The sequence below is a fragment of the Rhinopithecus bieti genome, unplaced genomic scaffold, assembly GCF_001698545.2.
Source record: "Rhinopithecus bieti isolate Rb0 unplaced genomic scaffold, ASM169854v2 scaffold_2574, whole genome shotgun sequence".
Taxonomy (NCBI): domain Eukaryota; kingdom Metazoa; phylum Chordata; class Mammalia; order Primates; family Cercopithecidae; genus Rhinopithecus; species Rhinopithecus bieti.
In genome coordinates this window covers 241,553-265,333 of record NW_016804493.1, presented here as the reverse complement: position 1 = coordinate 265,333, position 23,781 = coordinate 241,553, and the positions used below count along the sequence as shown (strand labels likewise).

The 23,781-nt window shown below is 50.1% G+C and overlaps 1 protein-coding gene across 1 annotated transcript in view; it reads right to left on the bottom strand.

Annotated features, from left to right (window-relative positions):
• Positions 1-21,132: 21,132 nt before the first annotated feature.
• Positions 21,133-23,781, bottom strand: part of UVRAG (UV radiation resistance associated) — a 191,066-nt gene continuing 188,417 nt past the window's right edge. The window contains exon 9 of the mRNA XM_017868629.1: positions 21,133-23,066. Coding sequence (XP_017724118.1) covers positions 22,367-23,066 — 700 coding nt within the window. The 3' untranslated portion in view covers positions 21,133-22,366. The remainder of the gene's footprint in view (positions 23,067-23,781) is intronic.

Here is a 23,781-nt window from a genome sequence, read left to right as displayed (position 1 = left end):
GATTTGCCCACAGCCACAGAACTTCTAAAGTGCAGTGTTTGGGTTTGAGTCAGGCCCTGTGACAGCCAGAGCCTAATCTGTTATGGCCTGTCACAGGCAAGACTCAACCCAGATGCACCTGACCCCAAAGGTCCCCAGATCCGCCTGCTCTACAGCCTCTGAAGGCCCATGTGGAGGCAGAGACTCCCAGGCTGCAGCAGCCTCTGTAGGGCAGAAAGCACTTCCCAGCAGACAGAAGGGACCCGGCAGGAGGTCATCTGGGATGGAGACTTCAGAGAAGAGCTGGAAACATGGAGGCTTCTCACCTTTGGAACCACAGGCCAGGGCAGCAGGCAAGTGAGTATCTCAGGCCATGGTACAAGGTGTCCCCACCCATGCCAGGTGATCCAGCTCCCTCTTCACACTCACCAGGCCTGGTAGAGGGGCTGAGGGGAAAGAGGCAGGGGTGGGCACCAACCCACAGCGCTCATGAGCCTGGTGCTCCCTGGAGAAAGAGGGTAGGTGAGGCTGCCTGAAAGCTCGGAACAGGAGTATGCTACCTGCCCCCAAAGTGCAGCATGCATGTCCACTGGGCAGGAGATCCCTGCAGCTGGGACAGAGTCCGGGTCACACAGAGCAGTGAACCCAGCCCTGAGAGCTGGAGGCCACACCTAGGGAGACAGGGAGAGGCCCAGGGAGATGGAGGCAGATTCACTCCTGGCCTTATGGTTTGGGTACCAGCGGTCCCTCTCCCATTCTCAGCCTCACGTCTTCATGTGTTAGACAGGGCTATGTACCCTTTGTTGGTGGGAGGGTTTGACTGAGGCTTAGATGAGATCGTGTGTGGGGGACAGAGAATCAAGAATCTTAAGGCCGGGCATGGGACTGGGGCCTCCCCACCACCTCCCAGGGCCTTGCTCTGTCTTGGCCTGTAGCCACCCATTTGTTCAATGGGGAGATGGAGTCGAAGATTCTCTTGCTCTTAGAAGTCACCTGTCACCTTCCCAGATGGACAGGGGGGCCAGAGGGGTTAATAACAAATCCCAGCAATAACAATCACCAAGACAGAGAGGCCACTCTCAACAGGACTGAGGAGGAGGGTCCACGAACATTAGGGAGTTACCTGGGCCCCCAAAAGTGAGATTCCAGGGTTCCATGAAAGCCTGCAGAGTCAAGTAGAGCCCCTACCATCTGGAGCGGCCTGGAGCAGGGCCAGGCCTGCAGTGCTGGAGATGAAAACGGTCCCAGGGTCTGGGGTGGGGTGGGGAGTGGGGCCTGTCACCCGCCGGGCGGGCTGGCGGGATGAGCCGAGTCTAAATAAATCACTAACACACGGGTGGAGAATTCCTTGAACAGGCGCCCAGGATTATGGACAACAGAGCAGAGGGGAGGGGGTGGGGGAGACGCTCAGGGGAACCATGCCTGCAACCCCCTCCCTCTCATGCACCACGGCCCTTCCCTCTCTCACTCGAGGGGCTGTGACTGATGACTGGGGCTCAGGGTGGAGGCGCCTCAGCTGGAGGCCTCCTCTGCCCAGGCCCAGCCCCTCCATCCATGTGTGAGAAACTCAAAAAGCCCGGCCTGTCCGAGGGGAGGGAGGTGTTGAAAGCCGCATCCTGCTGGAGGCTGAGCCCAGGCCAGAGATAATATCATGCGCGCTGGAGCGCCGTGGGGCGGAGCCTCGCCAGCACCCCAACAGCCCCTACCTCCTCCACACCCCGCCCCCCTCCCCACGCTGCCCCTGCCTGGACGCCCCACCCTGGGCCCTGAGTGGGAGCTCTACGGCAGGGGTCAGGTTGCTCCCAGCCTGGAAGGTGGCCTGGACCCAGTCCCACTGGACTCACCCCAAGTCTGAGAGACCCCGGCAGACCCAGGGCAGAGGCAGAGGTCACCCTGGGGACGGGAGGAGCAGTTTGAGGCCCTGGGGCTGGCTCAGGTCATCCTAGGGCTCCCTCCCGCCCCTTTCTGGACCTCAGTTCTCATGCGTGGACATGAAGGGGTGGTGCCCCCGTCACCGCTAAGGGTCTCTAAGCCTCACAGCACCATACTGTGTCATGCAGCTCCAGGGGCAGCCTTGGCTGCTGTTGGAGGGATGAAGGGATGGATGAGTGACTAATAAGAACCAGTGGAGAACCCACAAACCCTGCAACCCAAGGACACCTGGAGACCAGCTCCAGAAAAAGCCATCTCTCTTTCCCCGCTCAGCAATGGTACTCAGGAGCCTTGCAGTTCCGTTTACAAAGGGCATCTGCACTCACTCCCTTGACCCTGGGAGGGAGGACAGGAGGGCTTGATGTCCCCGCAGCGCATGCAGAGACTAAGACAGGAAGGTCCAGCTGAGCTCAGAACCAGGCAGTCTCCCCGGAGGCTTCCATGCCCTCTCTCTCTGAGCTCCCAGGAGCCCCCGAACTGCAAACAGGGCAGGAAATGTCAACCTGCCCATCTACTTGGTAGATGAGGCATCCAGGTCCAGGGAGGGGCAACACTGGGCACTAAAGAAAGCCAGCCAGGACAGGAGCACAGGTGTCCAGCTCCCAGCCTGGCCCTGTCCAGGCTGGGACCAGCCTGCTGTGTGCCCACTGCAGGAGCTAAGGGTCTCTGCCCAGTCAGTGCCCTCAGGAGCGTTGCCATGGAGGCCGGGCCCCAGGTCTCTCTCCCTTCCCTGTTTCTCTCCTGTGCCTGGCATTTGAGCCCCTCATCTCCCAGCCCCTGCTGGCCTCTGCAGCATTCCCACCTGCTGCCAGCAGCCGCCTGCAGTGCTGAGGCCCTGACTGTGTGCCGGGCAGCAACGGGAGGCCTTTGCCACACACGGGGAGCGACCTCCAACACCTGTAGCCTCGGCTGCTCCAGATCAGACACCTGCCCAGCACACCTCTTGCTCTGGGGTCGGAGAACACCCCTTTGAAGTGTGGCTCTGTGTGCTCATTCCCACCTCATCTGCACTCCAATCACCCACTCAAACTCTGGGTTCCCTGAACCATCCCAGGTCCCCTGCCAGGCCCCATGAAATGTGGAGAAGGCCCCAGCTTCAGATTATGCCCCCTACCCCACAGGTGTCCGGCTCACCCACCACCCTTCTCTCAGCCTTGGTTTCTTCATCTGAAAAATGGGATGGTGACTCACCCCTCAGAGGATGCGTGGTGCTGCAGGGCTCTGAGGAAAGGAGAGGGAATGTACTTTGCAGATTGTAAAATGCTGTTCAAAACGCAAATGAAGCATGAGGGGAGAACTTGGGGGTGCTTTCCAGGGCCATGTGGAGATGGGGGAGGGCCCTCCTGTGCGAAGGCCTAGAGGTGGAGCACCTCAGGGGGTCCTGGGGCTAGTGATGCCATGCTGGGAGGGCCAGGTCATGGGGCCACCTCATTCTGAAGGGAGCGGGACCTCTGTGGGGGGCACGCTGACTGGCACCTTCTCAAGGCAGACTCACCTGGGGCACTGCTCAAAGGGCCCCTTCTCTTGAGGGCAGACAAGGCCCTTTCCTGTGAGCTTCTCAGCAGCCCCTCTAACCTCTTAGAAAACAAGCTCAGCGAGGAAGGAAACCAGCCACAGTCGTGTGGCCACTCAGAGGGCAGGGGCAGGGTCTCGCCAGCTGGCTCAGTTTCTGGGGCTGCTCTGGGCTCAGGCCCACTCGCCCCTCACCGCTCAGCCGGGGAGACAGAGGCCTGGCCTGGAGCAGAGCCCCTGCCGCCTCCTTGGCCCTGCCCAGTGCTCCCCACACGCTGAATGGTCCCCACTGCAGAGGTGTGTGGGTAGACGGTGCTGGAAAGTGGGGATTTTGTGGTGCTTTGGAAGGGGCTGAGTGACATTTATCCCTCATAAGAGTTTGTGAGGCGAATAAATAGTCAACATGATTGCTTTACCTACTGAGGAGGTCCAGGAGTCATTCAGGATCAAGACCAGCAAATGAGTTCTGTGTCCTCTGCCGGCCAGGAGCTACCCTACTACCTACCGGTACCTTCATGACCCTTGTTTCACTGACCCCTCACAAAAGCCCTGAGAGGAAACAAGTATTTCCTGATCCACCGATGAGAACACTGAGATTCAGAACAGTTAAGTCACCTGCCCAAGGTCACACAGCCAACAAAAGACAGAACAGGACCTTGAACTCAGGTCTGTGGATTTCAGGTCGGGGTTCCTTTCCACTGCCCCACCGTTTCATCCCTGCTCCCCACCCCCATCTCACACCCCCATGGTCCAGAGAGCAATTTCACAGGAGAATGGGGCCCTGCCCTTAGCACTCCCTCCTTGCGGTGGCCTCAGCAGGGAGGATGCTGCCATTGGGAGTGTGGCCACTGCATCAACCCATGGGCCCCCATCTCTCAGGTTAGTGCCAGAGGCTTCCTTGGAGAGCAACAGAGCCTCTTCTCCAGGCACCCGGGGTGAGTGCCCCTAAGGTCTGTCATCCTGCTGTCCTCGGAGTTCGCCCATTGGCCCCCCAGCTTTGTCCTCCCTGAAAAAGCCCATCTCCTTCAGCTCCTCAGGCACAAGCGGAGCACATGCAGTCACTGGGACCATGAACAGCTTTATCCTGAGGATGGTGGGAAGCCTGGGAGGGTGTTGAACAGGAGGAGACAGGGTGGAGCCAGGCTGGAGAGGACCCTGAGAAGCTGGTGACCTTGAGCTCCAGACCCTGCACTCATCAGCATCCCCTCAAGCCTGGGGGTGGGGGTGAGAGGGCAGGACCCAGCAGTGTGTCCACACAATTATGTTTTTGTAAAATCTGCAAAAATAGAATGTTTTCATTGCAGTTGGTTAAGACCTCAGTCTCGCTCCTCTCTGACTTCTGCTGCCCTTCCTCCCTGGAACAGCTATATTTTGGGGATCTGGCTGAGGGAAGCTGAGGATCCTGTTGCTTGGGTTTGGGGATGTATGTATGGGGCTGCAGTTGCTTGCATGTCTGTTCTATTCTTGCTGGCCATCCTGGTGTGCAGTGGCTTCCAGGAACACTCCCACCACCCACCAGCACCATGACACTGTGAGGCAGAGCCCAAGGTCATGAGGGACATCAACGTGTCCAGCAGACCTTGACCCTGACGGCATGTGGACAGTGGTGAAGAAGCCAGGAATGAAATGGACAGAGCCAGATGCTAATACGTGGAAAACACTTCCAGTCACCAGACTGCAAAGTTGCAGGTGGATTTGGTTCTCTTTGATGTGTACTCCACACGGAAGTTTCCTCCTGTCAGAGGCACTCAGTGAAGCCCCAGCTTTAACTCTAAAGGCACTGTTCATTTTATTCTCTTTTCTTATGACAATCACACAAAATTCAACTTCTCAGAATTCCCATGTTTTTGGCAAACATATAGCAGTATTACAAACAACAAATACATCTGTGTATTAAGCTGCAGGTTTCACGCATCCCAGGTGATGGAACCACACATTAGAATACCAACTTATCCCATCCTGCTGCAGTCTGGCTGCTCTAGATGAAACAGCGGGCAACTTTTTTTTTTTTTTCTCAACAAGGGCTCTCCACATCGTACAAGCCTCAGCCTCTCAAAACTCGATCTGCCCTGGTCTACCAAGACGCCTCCCAGCCTCGCTCAACCTCTGCAACACTCTTTCTCTGGCTGTAATTGTGTGACCATAACACAATTCCCCCAGACCTAGGCACCCCAGATCTAGGCACCCCAGGCCTCACCTGTACTCTCGGTACCCCCATCAGCATATTTTCCCCAAGCCTACACATTTCAGAGTCTGAAAATCTCCCCTTCCCAGGCCTCCCACATTGGGGACGCATTTTGGCAGGTAGCACCTCGGTGGCTGGGCGGGGGCCAGAAGAACAGGGGCTCTGAAGGAGCAGATGCTGGGCCCCAGCCCCTGCCAGGCCTCTGCAGCTGGGCTGCACGTGGCTGATCAAATCGCCAGACGCGCAGCCTGCTTAGGAAAGGAACCTGGCCAGCCTGCACGTCCAGGACCTGTCTCGCAGGCAGGGGGGCTGGCCTGGTTGGACCCTCTGCAGACTTCCTGCTCCAAGGTGCTCAGCCTCTGCCAGCTCCCCTCTCCACACCTCACGGATGAGGTGCTCACCCCCTCTCCAGGGACTCCCTTGCACCTTGTCCAGCCAGAGCTGTGAGAAGCCTTGTGTGGAGCGAGCATCTGCCTCTGGGTGGCCTCTGCCCAAAGGTCTGGGGTCCACCCTTGGATCAAGAAGGACAAACTCAGCCTCCCTTTCCGCATGTGGAAAACCCCTGCTCCCACTTGTCCTTCACGACCCAGGCCAAACCTCATTGCCCTTTGAGGTTTTCCCTGCTCCCATCTCACCTCCAAAGTTCAGGAGCTCCCACACCGGGCAGTGCAGTCAGTCATTTTTCTCTAATCCATTCTATCTTTTTTCATATCAGATCATTTCTGTTCATCTGTCTTCAGGGTCAGGTAGTCTTTTTTCTGCCATCTCCAATCTATTGTCTAGCCCAGTCAGTGAATTTTCCATTTCAATGGTTATATATTGAGTATGTGTGTGTGCATTTATATTTCTCTGCTGAGAATCCCTTTCTTTTCACTCATTAAGACCACTTTTTTGGCCAGGCATGGTGGCTCATGTCTGTAATCCCAGCACTCTGAGAGGCCAAGGTGGGTGGATCACTTGAGGTCAGGAGTTAAAGACCAATCTGGCCAACATGGTGAAACCCCATCTCTACTATAAATATAAAAATTACCTGGGCGTGGTGGTGGGCACCTGTAGTCTTAGCTACTTGGGAGGCTGAGGTGAAAGAATCACTTGAATCTGGGAGGCAGAGGTTGCAGTGAGCTGAGATTGCACCACTGCACTCCAACCTGGGTGACAGAGTAAGCTTCCATCTCAAAAAAAGAAAAAAAAGGCTGGATGCAGTGGCTCAAGCCTATAATCCCAGCACTTTGGGAGGCTGAGGCGGGTGGATCATGAGTTCAGGAGATCGAGACCATCCTGGCTAACACAGTGAAACCCTGTCTCTACCAAAAATACAAAAAAAAAAAAAAATTAGCTGGGCATGGTGGCGGGCGCCTGTAGTCCCAGCTACTCGGAAGACTGAGACAGGAGACTGGTGTGAACCTGGGAGGTGGAGCTTGCAGTGAGCCGAGATCGTGCCACTGCACTCCAGCCTGGGCGACAGAGAGAGACTCCATCTCAAAAAGATTAAAAAAAAAAAGGGAGGGGGGGAAAGCCACTGTTTCCAAAGTCTTTGCTAAATCCAACATGCCAACATGCATGCCACTGAGCCAGTTGCTGTTGTTCGCCCTTTTTGTTTTCCTGAGTGTGGGTCACATTTTCCTGTTTCAGTGCAGCTGGAAACTAGATATTCTGGTACTCTGGGTTTCTTCGTGCTCCTCTGATGGCTGCTGTATTTATTCTGCTGGGGGGTCGTTTGCCTGTTTCAGCCGCATGCTCTGTCTCCTCCACAGAAACCTCTGCTCCGCTCCCGCAGCTCCCACTCATGGCTTTTCTCAGTGTGGCTCCCAGGGGTCCCCTGCAGCTATCAGTGGGCAGTCATCCAAGAATTGGGAAGTTTACATTCAGATTTTGGTGCTCACTTTTCGATGGTTCCCTTGTTTCTGTGGATTTTCCCCTAAATTTCCAGCTGTTATACCAGGCTTGGACTCTGTCCTCTGATACCTCAAGGTAGTAAGACGTTTTCACTTTCTGCTGCCTGTGCTGTATACAGGTATACAGGCTGGGAAGTTCACTCACTGTTTAAAAAGCAGGACACTCACATATTTTACCCAGTCCAGAGCTGCTCTGTCTTTCAAGGGTAGCTTATCTCCAGTTTCTGCTTGTTTTTTTTTTTTTTTTTCACCAGGCCCTCTAGCATTGGAATATTTGGACAGAGTCTGTGCTCGGGTTTTGGGCCTGAGGCCTTCATGCCACCAGAATGTCGCCTTTGATGCTCCAGCTGCCCTTACAGTTTTAAACTCTACTGTCTACCACCTGCTCCAGCCTCGGGGGTGTGAGAGTGCTGCCATGATTCTTACCTCTTCTCGTTGCCATTTTCAAGAGTAAACTTCTTTTCCAGCTTCTGTCTTTCTAAGACACTTTCCAGGGGCTTTACATACTTGCTTTTTTTAAAAAAAGAAATACTTTGTCTAGATTCCATAATTGCTATCTGCAGGACAATTCATGCAGCCACTTCATACCACGCCATTACAGGAAGTTTCTCCCACTGCACTCTTTTGAAAACCTATACTGGCTGGGTGCGGTGGCCCACGCCTGTAATCTCAGCCCTTTGGGAAGCTGAGGCAGGTGGATCACTTGAGGTCAGGAGTTTGAGAACTGCCTGGCCAACATGGTGAAGCCCTGTCTCTACTAAAAATACAAAAATTAGCTGGGCGTGGTGGCACAAGCCTGTAATCCCAGCTACTGGGGAGGCTGAGGCAGGAGAATCACTTGAACCTGGGAGGCAGAGGTTGCAGAGAGCCGAGATCGTGCCACTGCACTTCAGCCTGGGCAACGAAGCAAGACTCCGTCTCAAAAAAAAAAAAAAAAAAAAAAAAAAAAGAAAAAAAAAAGAAAAAGAAAAGAAAACCTATGCTAGAACATGTCATTCTCCACTCTCCACACTGACAGCCCTTCCAAAGTTTCCCATTGCATTGAAGACCAAGTAAAAAATCCCTAGTGAGGCCTGCAACACCATACAAGAAATAATGTAGGGATTATTTAAAGGTTAAAAATTCCTGTAGAGACCCCTTAAGGTTGAAACCTGATTTTTCTTTGCAATATCGCCTAAAGAAGTCTGTGCCAGGGTAGGATCTTTTCCTTATCCCCCTTCTTCCTGGAGCCTGGCACACACTGAACCCAGAAGTCAGAGGGGGCATTTGGGAATGCAGCCACAGTGGAGTGAGAGACAGAAACACCTTGGCCACAATGAGGCCAGGGGGGACCCTACTTGGCGCTGCAAATGGTCAGAGTCTGTCTGGTGGATGCGCTGCCAACAGGAGCCACAGTCCCTTCCACAGCCTGGACCCTCCAGGGGCTGAAGAAAAGAAAAGGTTGAACTCAAAGAGGGAGGGAAACCCAGGGGTTAAAGGCATCAGGGGAAATAGTTCAGGGGGCAGAGAGTCTAGAGGAAAGGGCCTAGCCACAAAGGGCACCCAAGGATCTAGGAGGAAGACTCAGGTTGGGGACGGGTGAAGTCGGCCCTCCCAGGGCTTCCCGCCTCCTCTCATAGGGGTGGGCAGCTATGGCACAACCCTGAAGCAAAGACTGTTTCCATGTCCTCCTGGGTCCTGCTTTTTCCCGGTGGGGTGGAGGACAGATGATGAATTGCAAGGAAGAATTATTAAAGATTGTTCCATCCCTCCATTTTCACTCTCAAGAACATTTTACAAACTAAAAACTAAATATAAACTAAGGTCTATAGCTCTCCCACAACCATAAAACCAAAACAAGTTTACAAATTAAAACCACACAAAACTACTAAGCCAATTAAATTCATATTAGCAATATTAATTTAACGCAGTGGATGATATTTTGCTGAAACTAAATCACCGTCCATCTTGTGACCCTGGCACTCCCGCCACATGCCACACTGCCAGTTCCTCAGCCTTTAACGTGCCCACACTACATGTCAATGACAACTTATTTCTCTCCCTCCGAATCTCTAGGGTTCCTTTGTCTGGGCTGCAGGCCCCAGCATCTCTGGAACTTCACTCAGCAGGAATGCTTCGTGCGTCCAGTCACCTGCTCTGTCCCCGCTCTGTGGCAGTAAGAGCAGCCAGTGAGGCTGGGCTTTAAGCTTGGTGTTAGTCATTCCTTTGACTCCTTCACCGATACCCCCATTTATTGCCTCCAGGGCAGAGTGGATACAGCCCAGAACAATAAAGGGAATTGAAGCACTGCCTGTCTGGAAAGCCAAGCTTTTCCCGCAAGGCCAGGCTTTGTTGAGCAAGGACAGGATGTGTGAGTTCTGACCAGATAGAGCCTGGAGGACTTTGAATGTACAACCACCAAAACAAACAAACAAAAAAACAAACAAACAAAAGCCATAGAGGAGAGAAAAATACAGGCTGGTGTTGATGTAGGAGTCTTTTCCCACTTTTGAAAGAGGAAGTGAAGGTGTGAACAGCTGCAGCGGAGGCTATTTGGAAGGCAGGAAGCCCCAAGTTAAAAGACTTGGAGCCGGAGAGAAGCACTTCCTCTCTGGTCCCTGTCCCCGTCTGGGTTCTAAATGGGAAACAGGGACCTGACTGCCCAGGGCCTGCCAGGAGAAGCCAGGCAAGCCTTCACAGAAGGCCTCCGTGTTCCTCAGGGTGCAGGACAGCCAACCAGCAGAGTAGAGAAGTCCACGCAGGTGGCCTGGTTGCAGCGGTGAGGGAAAGTGGGCTAGGCGGCTGAGCCCCAAGGGAGCCAAGTGGGCCTTGCCCTGGAGGAGAGGGTCCCAGGGTGAGAACCAAGGAAGGGCCTCTGCAGTGGGGCCGGCCCCTGACACCCAGATGAGCCACACCACTGGCAGGTCAGGGGACACTTGCCTGAAGCCTAGTCCCTGGGGCCAGAAGGGGTGAGGTCAGGAAATTGGGGGAATCTGAGCATTTACCCCACAGAGGATAATCTTTAACTAGAGATGAATGAGTTGCCTTTAAGTGGTCAGATAAGCGTTTTGCTGCCAGCAGCCAAAACAGGTTCGGGTGAGGACAGTTACGGGGAAATAAAGTGACATTTCTGCACATTAGGGTTGTGGCTGTAAATTACACCCCACCACATGCGGTGGCTTCCTTGTGCCAGCAGGATGGGCCAGGACTAAAGCTGAGTCCATGGGGGCAGCCAGACGGGTCAGGATGCACTTTGAAAAAAAAAAAAAAAAAAAAATCACCAGGCAGTTTTGGGCGTTTGGGAGGGGGTGAGGTAGTGAAAAAAAAAAAAAAATCATCAACACTGAAATACAAAATACAATCATCAGAAAACAGCCCGGGGAGGAGGGGCGGCATCTGTAGACCCCCGGAGGAGCCCGGCACCGCCCGCGCCTCCTCCGCGCCGTGGCCCATCGCCCAGCTCCAGCCTCTGAATCCTTCCCAGGAGCCGTGCCCTTCTCTACTCCAAGTCCCTGCACAGGCTCTTCGCTCGGCCTGGCATGGGTTCAGGTCTCAGTTTACAGCTCACTTACCCGAGGCTTGCCTGAGATCTCTCCTGGTCGCCCGTGGTTTCCCCAACACGCCGCCCCATGGCTGTTCAGCTAGTGCCGACCGACAGGGGGAGCCCCGTCAATGCAAGAGGCAGGAAGGAATGGTGGGAACCGGGCCCGCAGAGCTGGTGTCAGGCAGAGACGTGACTCAAAGGTCCTGATTTCAAGTCCCAGCTCTGTCGCTTTTTAGCTCTGTAAACTTAGCCAAGACTAACTTCTCCGGGTCTCAACTGCTTCCTCTGTAAAATGGGCACTCAACACACCAAGACGAATCTATCCAGTTTTCCTGAGCACAAACTGTGCCTTAAAATCCCGCGCCTGCCCTGTGGGAGCTCATAGGCTACTGAAGGTGATAGATAGGGAAACATACACTTAGGGACATGTAGGAAGGGCTGTGCTGGAAGCACACACAGGTAGTGGGGGAACACAAAGGAGGGAGAGTGGGTGGGTGGAGAGTGGGGAAGACGTCAGGGAGGACTTCAAAGAGGAGAGGAGGGTAGCTGAGCTCTGGCATATAGGTGGACAGAGGTTTGCTGTGGGTGAGGGGGAAAGACATTCTACACAGAGACATCATGGCGGCACAGGCCCCAGGGCTGCAGGGGCAGGGCGTTCTGGGAATGGCAAGTGCATCCACCTGGCTGGAGGGCGGAGTGTGTGCCACAAGACACAGGGGACTCCAGTCACCTGTCAGCCATCATCCATAGCCAATCTTGTTTCCTCCACACCCCACTCACACCCTATCCCCAATCCCAGACAGATGCATCTCATCTGTAAATATTTTTGTATGCATCTAAGCAACAAGGACTTAAAAAAACCAAAACCAGTATGCCATTATCACATCTAAACAAATAACCGTCCTTCATATCATATTTAGTCAGTGTTCCCATTTTGATTGTTCCTTAATTTCTTTTTTTCAGCTTATTTAGTTTACAGGAACCAAGCACGGTTCATAATGGGATTGATTTATATGTCTCTTGAGTCTCTTGTTAATAGGTTTTCCCTTCTTCTGTGTATTTTTTTCTTTCAGTATATTTATTGGAGAAACCAGGTGGTTTGTCCTGCGGGGTTTCCAACCGTCTGGATTTTTCTGATTGCATTTTCCTGGTGTTAAAGGCTCATCTGCCCTCTGAATTTCCCATAAACTGGTAGTTAGATCCAGAGCAGTACCACCCAATAGTAAATCATGTGAGCCACAAGTGCAAGTCACATATGTAATTTTAGATTTTCAGGTAGTAACATTTTAAAAAGCAGAAAGAAATGGATGAAATTAATGATATCTTACTTAACTCAATATATTCAAAATATTATTCTAACATGTCATAATATAAAAATTAATATAAAAGAATTTCTATTCTTTTTTGTACAAAATCTCTGCAGTTCAGTATGGATTGTATTCATAGCACATCTCAATGTGGACTAGCCACTGTTCAATGACTTCAGAACTCCATCAATGACTTCAGAACTCCATGTGGCTAGTGTCTGCTGTCTTTGGACAGCACGGATAGAAGCTTCATTATATTCAGGGTCAAACTTATGTCAAGACTATTTCAAAGGTGTGTGTTTTTCCATCAGGAGGCATCAGATGTCTGCCTGTCTTTCTGTGCCATTGATGACATTGTCTTAGGTGTGCTCATTCCTTAGGAGTTGCAAAGAGGTGACAGCCTAATTCTATGATCCCTTCTGAATCTTGTTACTTGGAATATTTACGTAAGAGAAACTTCCCTTCACCAACTCTCTGGTTAACTAGTGTGTACAATGCATATGGCAAAGGTAAATAAATGTTTGATGCTTTATTTTATGTAACAGTTCTCATAGGGTGAGAGCTGTGTCTAGGACAAGTCACATGCTTGCCATGTGGAGAGTGGGCTGGAGGGCACAAAGGTAGCTGAAGGGTGCCTGGGGAGGAGGTGATTATAATCCAGGCATGTTGAACTTAGGGGCAGCAAACTACCCCCTCCCATAAACCTCAGGAATCTCCTTCTAAAGGCCCAAGAAGCTCTAAGCCACCCTCATGGTGCCCCTTCTGCCCTGGCCTGTACCCCAGGATAGTCACTCCAGTCAGGCCCCCATCCCAGGCTGTCCCTCTACAAGGGGCCAGGCGGGAAATTCACCTGCCGCCTCCCACCCATGCAGATGGACAGCTCAGCCCCTCCCGCCCGGCCGCCCTTCCTCGCTGTCTCCACCACGCCTGGGGCTTCCCCTTCTCCCTGTCACCCCGCATTTTCTCTGGGGCCTTGCTCCTTTCATTGTCCCGTCTTCTTCCTGAACCTTTGCCTTCTTCCTCTACTGGCTCCATCCCATTCGCATTTACAGGAAATCTTTCTTTGATCTCACAGTCCCCTCCAACTCCCGCCAGTATTTTTCTCCACCACTTTATAGCTAAACTCGCAAGAGTTGTCTACACTCACTGTCTGTACCTCCCCACTGTGCACGCCCACTGCCCTGTGCTTCCTTGCTGCTCCCCAGCCTTGAAACAGCTCCCATGGAGGTCTCCAGGGGCCTCAGGTTGTGCCTGCCCTCACCTCCCATGGCGCCTCCCGGGTCTTTGGCTCTGTTGACGCTTCCCCATTTCCAGGTTTCTGTCCTGCGTCTTGTCCCACAGTCTTCCATGCTCAGCCTTGGGGGAAGCTCCTTGGGCCTCTGTTCTGGCTGCTCTTCTGCTAACCCTGTGCACAGACCGCCCCCCTACACACACCCAGCCATATCCCCTGCCCCTGGTCCTCAGACACAGGCTCGGTCCTCCCCTCCTCAACGACCTGCCTTACACCCAGCTCCACCACAGCTCCATGCCCTCTGTACTTTCCTTCATATCATATTTCCTCAGGAGAGACAGGCCTCTCCTGTCTCAGCCACAGGCCTGGCAGCTTCCTGAGGGCAGGGACTGTGTCTGCCTTGTGCATTTCTCACCCTGGAGCCTAGTCCGGCCCTTGGTGTGCAGTGTGGAGTCAGTAACCATTAAACACACAAATAATACAGGTTCCCGGCAACACCTTTGTTCTTGCTTCTTACCCTGGCTGGTAGCCCCGGCCCCGTTTCACCCCCTTAATCTACGTGTCAGACACAGCTAAGGGGAGTCCTCAAAGAAGCCCCTCCTGCCCCTTTGCCCCCCGCCCCTTTTATGCCTGTCAGTCATAATGTACACAGCCGACCTCATGGACTTTTGATAGTTATATCGCATTTCTGGCAGTTATAAATACACATTTTCCCCCTTAAAGTTGCTCCACTCCCCATAGCACAATGCTGTGAGGTGCTCAGTTTTTCCACTCCCTGCACAGAAATGTCCCCCAGATTTGCTTCTCCCTCTTAACTGGGGCTGCGGAGTAGGGAGGAATCTCTGTATCGGGCAGGATGTTCAGATGGGTGGGGCAGAAAGAGAGGCTGTGGGGCCTCCACAGGGCTTGGGGTGTGGAAGAAAGATCCCTGGGGGAGAGGTCAGGGCCTGGTCTGGCCCCAGTGTGGCCTTGGGATCTGTGTGATCTTTGGTAGGTCATCCTTCTTTGGGGGTTTCCTGTGGGTTCCTGGGTCAAGTAGCGATGGGAATACCTTGCCCACACACTTGGCGGGCTGGCCTTGGGATCAAATGCAATTATTTGGGGGAGAGGGTTAGGACAGGAAAAACACTGTGCCTGTTTGAGGGGTCACTGCGTCACCATGGAGAGAAAGCAGTCGTCGCCATACAGATGTGCACAGGGCAGGGCACCAGGGCCTCAGCTCCTGTTCTGGTTTCCCAGCTGGTGGTGGCTCATTAACACTCAGAATGTTTACTGAGAATCGGTGTGATTTACTGTTTACAATAACGCAGTTCCACAGTCTTACATGATCCAGGGACAGCTCTGCTTCTAAAGGTTTCCAATGCTGATTCTGGGAACACTGGGCCTTCACAGAGCTCCCAGGGGACCAAGAGACAGACACAGGCGTGACTTAGCAAACTCAGCCTGTGCTCCTCCTCACCCACACTGCCCCGCTGCATACCGACATGCACACCTCAGGAGCACCTACTGTATGCCACTGAAGGCAACACTTAGGCACGGGTCGGGGCTGAGAAGTTCGGGCAGCCGGCAGGTTTTTGGTAGCAAAGGGCCTGGTGCTGAGGTCAGGAGGTTCTGGAGACATGTGCTGCATGAAGCAAAGGTCACATATCACCTGCACACAAAGAAGCCTAGAGTCTCCTCACATCAAGTGTGCCTGACCTGACTCTGGACCCAAAGAGTGAGTAATCTGTGGAAATACACGGTGAGGCTGGTTTCTTTGAGGAATAAGGTGTTCTGCGTAACTAAAATTTTTTTTTTTTTTTTTTTTTTTTTTTTTTTTTTTTTTTTTTTTTTTTTTTTGAGACGGAAGTCTGCTCTCTCGCCCAGGCTGGAGTGCGGTGGCCGTTATTTCAGTCACTGCAAGCTCCGCCTCCCAGGTTCACGCCATTCTCCTGCCTCCGCCTCCAAGTAGCTGGGACTACAGGCGCTCCGCCTCGTCGCCCGGCTTAGTTTTTGTATTCCTTTGAGTAGGAGACGGGTTTCACCGTATCAGCCAGGGATGGTCTCGATTTCCGACCTTGTGATCCGCCCGTCTCGGTGGCCTCCCCAAAGTGCTGGGATTACAGGCTTGAGCCACCGCGCCCGGCCTAAAATGTTTTAAAAAAGTTTTGCAGGTAAACTTTTGAGAGAACAACTTTATCCCTTAAAGCATCAACTTATTTTAACCATTTTGAATAATATACTTCCTTAAACTATTTTATGCATTTTCCTATCAAACTAAAATCAATGTATCCTTTTTGTGATGACTGGGATCTATCCTTAGCAACAGTAAGTCACATCAAGCTAGCTGTTTTATTAATTTTTATTACACATTTTACAAGCTCTTGTGCCATGCACTTTTGAGTTGATGGTAGGGTGGTAGCTGTTCTGCTACATACAAACCGCCCTGATCAGAAGTTATACCTGATGTAAATGACGAGTTGATGGGTGCTGACTAGTTGATGGGTGCAGCACACCAACATGGCACAAGTATACATATGTAACAAACCTGCACGTTATCCACATGTACCCTAGAACTTAAAGTATAATAATAAAAAAAGAAAATATACTAGTATAATGAATTAATGATTAAAATAAACATAATGTTTTAATTAAAAAAAAAAAAGAAGTGGGCTGTCATGAACTGTGCCATGTTCTTCACAAACAGGCAGAGTGGCAAGTGAGAGGCCTCACCTGTCGTGTCATGCTCTGGGCCCCAAAGCAATTGGAGACAGGTTTTGAAGAAAGAATACAAATTTGCTCCTAGGGCAAGAGAAGCCTCTGTCCAGGATCAAAGGAAATACAGAACAAGGGGCTGACTTCACTTTACAGACCAGCACATAGGCTCAGAGAAGTCAAGCGCCTCGCCAGGGTCACACAGCCAGTGAGCGGCGGCGTTGGGGTTGAAACGTGTGGCTTGCTCTCCTGTGAGGCAGGGTGCTGCTCAGCTAGGCCCCCTGAGACTGCTTCCTTCTCAAGTGCTCCTGTTCTCTCCTTAGCTTCAGGCTGTCCGTTAGTTATGCCCCCTTTCACCCTCCGAGACTTTCTCATCTGCAGCACCTTAGAACTATGTTTTGTACACACAGCCAAAATGACCTGCGCCTGCCACTCTCCCCCTTGTAGTTCTGTGCCTGGGCGTGGCTACAGCTATTTCACCAACTGGCGATCTCTTTCATATCTAGACTCATGCTCGTTCTTTTTCTGGATGGCTGACAGTTCTGGCCTTTAAAAGTGTGGAATTGTTTTAAAGACATGTCTTTTTTTATTCATTTAAAATCCACAAGGCTGAGCTGTCTACCTACAAAACTGTAATTAGATGTGCTAAGGGGGGAAAAAAAGAAAAAGAAAGCTATCTACTTTGAGCAGAATCAAGAGCTCTGGGCACCAACTCATTCACTGAGGTCGCCAGAAGCCGTGTTAGAGAACATTCACGAGCAAGGTGGGCCTAAGGCAGCTTATCTGCCAGGGGCTAGACACATGGAAATTATGGCCGAGAGACCGTGTCTCTACACCGTGTCAGTGCCGCCTACCACCAAAGCACTTTGAAATATTTCACATTTGTTTAGAGCCTAGGTTTTCTTCTTTTTCTTTTTTTTTTGAGATGGAGTCTCGCTCTGTCGCCCAGGCTGGAGTGCAGTGGTGTGATCTCGGTTCACTGCAACCTCTGCCTCCCAAGTTCAAGTGATTCTACTGCCTCAGCCTCTGGAGTAGCTAGAATTACAGGTGCACACCACCATGCCTGGCTAATTTTTGTATTTTTAGTGGATATGGGGTTTCACCATGTTGGCCAGGCTGGTCTCGAACTCCTGACCTCAAGTGATCCACCCGCCTTTGCCTCCCAAAGTGCTGGGATTACAGGCGTGAGTCACTACACCCGGCAGAGCTTAGGTTTTCAAAAGACTAGTTTCAGCCCTAGTACACATTCTCAATGTATACAGAATGAATATCTGTATTTCAACGATCCCACCAAAGCCTGAAACATAGAATGCAAGAAATCCTCATTGAGTGACTAATTCCTCCCGACGTGCGTGGTGCTTTATAAAGATAATTCCGTGCTTTCATGAAGATGTTTATCTCTTCTAACATTCTATCAATCCTCAGGGGTGGGGTATTATCCCTGCTTCACAGATTAGGAGTCAAATCCAGAGAGGTTAAGTGGCTGTGCTCCAAGTGCTAGAACAGGAAACCTGCTAAGTCCTAAGCATCCTTTCTATCCCGGCAAAGTGGCTTCCTCTGAGACCCAAGGTAACTAACATTGATGGAGCACCTATGATGTGGCGGGTCCCCTGCAAACGTAATTGGGAAGGGCAGAGTCTTTTCCACTTGTTTACAGGTGAAGAAATGGAAGTTCTCAAAAGCTCAGTGACTTCCATGGTCATAGCTTCAAAGCAGCAGAGCTGCAGAGAGGTGAACAGGGGCCACAGGACATTCAGAATCTAGCTTCTAAAGAAGAGATGCTGGCTGCACTCTGAACTATACAGTAAAAACCCAGATTTATTCAATATGTACCTGTATTAGTCCATTTTTGTGTTGCTGTAAAGGAATACCAGAGGCTGGGTGATTTATGAAGGAAAGATGTTTAATGGGCTCACGATTCTGCAGGCTGTATAAGCATGGTGCCAACATTTGCTCAGCTTCCGGGCAGGCTTCAGAAAGCTTACATTCATGGCAGAAGTCGATGGGGTGTCAGCATGTCACATGGCAAGAGCGATAGCAGGAGACAAAAGGGAGATCCTAGGCTTTTTTTTTTTTTTTTTTGATACAGAGTCTCACTTTGCTGCCCAGGCTGGAGTGCAGTGGCGCGATCTTGGCTCACTGCAACTTCCGCCTCCCCAGTTCAAGCGATTCTCTTGCCTCAGCCTCCCGAGTAGCTGGGACTACAGGCAGCTGCCACCATGCCCGGCTAATTTTTTGTATTTTTAGTAGAGACGGCGTTTCACTGTGTTAGCCAGGATAGTCTCGAGGGAGATCCTAGACTCTTTTAAACAACCAGATCCTGGCTGAACTGAGAACTCACTTATCATCATAGGGATGGTACTAAGCCATTCGTGAGGGGTCTGCTCCCATGATCCAATCACATCCCACCAGTCTCCACCTCCAACATGCCGAATCACATTTCAACATGAGATTTGGAGGAGACAAACATCCCAACCATATCATTCCCTGAAAATACTAGGGACAGAGGGATGCATCTCTTTTTCAGATACAGATTTTTTTTTTTTTTTCCAAACACAAAGGAAAGATGATTAAATAGCCTCAAGCAAGTATCACTGGAGTCCAGCCTGAAACTAGCTGCAAGTCGTAAGTCAGATCTAACCAAGTTACTCTTTTGCTTCAAGTCTGGAAAGGGTACCTACCAGTTGCCTACTGGATTCATCCAAAATCTCTTTATTTGGCACCTTAAGTCCTTCCAATTGGCCTATAACTCAGTTTCCCCTTTTGCCCTTCCTCACACCCATTCAGGCCCCAAGCACAGCACGCTCCCTGCTGTTTTCCAAGCTCACATCCAAGGCCTTGGCTCTGGGCCTGTGCCCATGCTGTTCTCTCTCCCCACAGTGTGAAATCTTACATCTCTTTAATCTGCATCACTTCCATGAATCTTTCCTGACCCTTGAGTGACAATTAACAGCTTTGTCTGCATTCCATAGAATGGCTGTACATCTCTCCATCACAGAATTTAGCACACTGAATTAACAGCTAACATACCTGTGCACCCCACTAGAGAACATGGCAGAGGTCAAGATTTATTCATCTCTTTATTAACCTTGTTTAGCCCAGTCCCTTACACACATGTGAAGAGACAGAGTGTGTGTGTGAGCGTGTGAGAGCAAGCGTGCTCGATAAATGCTGGCTCTTTAAGAACAAGGTTTTCGTGGTTAACCCAGCTTCAATATGAAATTCAAAACAATGAAGACAGGACTCAAACATAGCAGGGAAATAATATACACTTTTAACTCTCAAAATAAATACTAATCAATTTTATTGTATAAATACAGATGCTGAGTTTTCTTCCAGTTACCAACAGATCAGTTTCACATGCCATTTATTATTCGTGGTGGCTTAAAAAATTATTTAAATAACTGGTTAGATCAGGATAAATGGGCACCATTAGAACTGCTAAAAAATATATAGCTGGGTACAATCTTCCAAAACTAATATTCTGAGGGGAAAAAAATCTCTGGAATTTCTAAAGTGGTTAAGGGGACGTGAAGAGAAAAAACACAATCAAATATTCATTTGATAACATTTGCCGGCTGTTTAAAAGCGTCTCGGCTGTATGAAAACTGAAAGGGTTCTTAGCAGTTCAGAAATAGATAGTAATCAGTTTCCAATTCAAGTTACATCTTCCAAGCAAACTTAATTTTCTTAGTGATTTACAAAACTTATTTAAAAGGTTAGGAGATAATAACTAATCCCATGTTTTGTCCCCAGCCACTTTAAACAGGGGCCAAACTAACTCTACAACTTTGGAAAACGTCGAACAGTTATTCCAGGAGACGGATAATCCCATAGGTTCTACCCAGGTCACGGCAGAAACAGCAGACATCAAACAAGTTCAAATGAAAACCCCAAATTCAAACTAAATGAACCCAAACCTAAGTGGTGTTTTGAGGCATCACCACAGGGCTGTGTGGGTCAAGGCAAATGTGTAAGTACCTAGCAATCAGCTCTGAGCAGCCTGATGACATTTAAGAGCAGGGCTCCCCGTGGTGCAGTGAAAAGCCATGAAGCCCAGAATCACCCAGGGAGTCTGCACAGCAGTGGGGGGCACTGACGGGTGGACCTGAGTCCAGGCTCTCCTGGTTGTGTGGACCTGAGATGGACACTGTAATCATGAGGAGTCCTGCTCCTCGGTGGTGCCAGAGCCAGGCTGGATGCCTTGCAACCCAATGTACCTACTTTGAGTTTGGTATGCCATTTAAGTCCATCCCACATCTGGGGCAATCATAAGTCCCACAGGGTTGACCTTCCATTGTGCAATCCTAACACCGCCCCTCAGAACCTTTTTTTTTTTTTTTTTTGTAAATGTTACTTCCCTGGAGGGCCCCGCAGCATGTGCATATCCACGATGCTGTCTGTCTGCACCCTCACTGACTCTAAAATGAGCGACAGACAGTACACTGCAGAGAAGCTCCTGCTACATGCGAAGGAGCCCCACCTCTTCATGTGGAGTACGATGGGCTTCTGCAGATCCAGTTAAAGCTTTCCACTGCCTGAGAGTTGGGTTTATCTGCGATGTAGTCATCCTATGAGTTCTCTACATGGAAAACAACAATCTAGCTATTAAACTTGAGCCCAGGAATGCTTGGACACAATATAAAGTGACTGTGAGGCTTGTGAGTGAAGCTGTCATGCAGGACAAATGCGGCGACTGGAGTGTATACCTGTCAAGTGTTTGTGTTGCTATATACAGTACGTAAACTGAATGAAGTCAACAGCCTCCGCTTAGATAGACATGGCTTTTGTTCAGGCTAGTCCTGTCATGACGTGACATACGGAGACGTAGGTTCAAAAGGAATTTCCAAGCTGGGAAAAAAAATCAGGTCGGGTGAAGTAAACTCAATTTTTATTCTTCTATATAATACATGGATATATGGATAAATTTTCCTTTAAAGAGTTTGCAACCCTGAGGCAATGTCCTTGGGTACATAACGTATAAAGCAACAGCAAATGAAATCTAAATGCAAGAATGACAACTGGACTTCGAAACATAATTTAATATTCATCAAATTGCACACATACCAATAGTATTCTATGTCTCATCTAGGTTCTTAATCCAACTATCTCAACTGCCTTGCAGTTTGCCTACCAGACACCCTCTCTACATACATTCTGTCATGTAAATGCCAACCTTCTGACTGAAATTTAATAAATTAACATGGGATTTACATCAAGGGATTTTTGTCTGATGAGTGCATTGCCAGAAAGCATGCCTAGTTCCTGACCACAGCATCTGCCCACATAAAAACTTTGGCCCCCACAGGGCATGAGATGGCAGCTGACTGCAGTAACCTCGAGGTCCTTGAGGGTCCCCTGGGATCCACTGGAAGTTTTTCATCTAATCTGAGGACCACATTAAGGGTATGGCAGAGGTGGGGGAAAGGCCATAGCTGGTTAGAAGAGATGGAACGTCATGGCTACCTGGTTACAGAACCAGTGAATCTGATGTCCTGTTTTCAGGACGCATGGCCCATTCATGGAGAAGATGGGGTGACAGTAGGGTCTAAAGGCGGACTGTGGTACCTTGGGGGCAGGGAGAGGGACAGATGGGCCTGGGTGTAAGGAGACCACTATGCTGCTTCTTCATCTACCTCATGGATGGCCACAGACCTTTCAGTACATGGTGGAAATCTATTTCTGAATATTCCATTTTCCCAAAGCTTTACAAACCATGGTGAGGGGAAATGCTTATGCGAAACTAAGGGTGAGTTCATTATATTATTTATATATTATCATCTTCCCTCTGAGGATAACATAGAAGGGTAAATAAAAAGCAGACAAATAGCTAAAAGGCGACTCAAGCTGTAAGCTCTTTCAACTAGAGGGTGATTTTGCTTTAAAATAATCATCAGGCCCAAAAGCAAATCTTGAAAGCAAAATCTAACTTTGGCCCACTGATAACAATGATCCTGAGTCCCTCCTTCATTCCCAAAGTCTGTTTTTCCGAGGAATATCCTCCATTAATATTCATTTTGTGACATCATCATTACAAAGGGTTAAGTGCAGCTTTCGCTTCATCTTAGGCAGAGCTTCCGCCCCGGTCCTACTGTCGACCTGCTCACTTCATTTCTCGGAACTCCTGCGTGGCCGGCGGAAGCTGGACACGTTTTCATTCAGTGCATAGATCCTTCGGGAGAACTCTTCAAATTCTCCCAGAACCTGTTCGTCACACTCTACCGCCACAGCACTGTCCACCGGGATGCAGTTAAATGCTTCTAGCTGATCGCCTGAGGTGAAACCTGTGGCTTCCAGCCCGATGATTTCTTCCGCTTGCTCCACAGTACAGCAGAGCTCAGCTTCTGAGACTGGGTGGAACTCGCCTGGAAGCTGGACACTGGCGGGCCCGGCCTGCTCGCCGGGTAGGAGAGTGCCATTGACTGTGGCCTGGTGCTCGGAGGTGGCTTCTCCTTGTTCTTGGCTAGAGCGCACATTCACATGGCCTCCGTTTAAGCTGTCAACTAGATCCCCTCCTTTTTTCTTGTTTTCTTTGGAGAAGTCCAAGGAGGTGTCCAAGGAGGAGGAGAGAGATGTTATCTTTCTCTCGGCCTCTCCCACGGAGGTGACAGTGGTCACAGGCTGGGCTAATGCTGAGTTGTAACTGGGAGGAGGGGTTTTGTACTGAAGTCTCTCATTCTCAGAGCTGGCCCGTTTTCGATGTCCTTTGTCTGAAGGGATCCCCCCAGAGAAGCCTACATCTGCAACCCCAAATACGGAGCTTTGTCTCTTAGGAACAGGGATTGCACTGGAGGTGTGATGTCTGTCACTAGAAGAGAAACAAAAACAAGAAGTTACTTTCTACTTCAGAACTCGGTGTAAGCCTTCTGGATCCAGAGACAGGAAACAGCATACTTAGGTCTGAGCTAATAAAAACAGGTAAGAATCAATCTTAGACTATAGTTATTGCAGTGTGTGAATGCAAAAAACATGAGGTATGTGGGTCCAACTTTGGGAGCTTCCTTCCAGCAGGATACAGACACAATGCAGTATATTTAGAGAAGACGGCCCAAGGCGGGGCGGGGAACAGAAACCTTATCCTATGGGGAAGAGGTGAAGTAACTGGACAGGCTGGATCTGGCAAGAAAAACATGTGAAGGATGTAACCAACTTCGTATTTCTGAAAGGCTATCCATAATTTCATTCTTGTTTTTAGTGCAATTCAATTCTTATTTTAGCTTTGAAAAGCAGGCATCCTCATCTGGCAGAGAAGTTACATGACTTGCCCACGCTCAGTGAGGCAGCGACAAGGCGAGACTAAGATCTGTGACTCATGATTTCATGACCAACAACCTTGCCAACACTCAAATGTTAACAAATGCTAACCACTTTGCATTAGTGAACTGGCAGAGAGAGAGAGAGGGTCAAGGTGACATTTTAAAAATTAAAAAAAAGTTTTTTGAGGGGTTCCTCTTTTCCTTTTTTTTTTTAAATGAAAAACTACCTTGGGAATTTTTTTTTTTTTTTTTTTTTTTTTTTTTTTT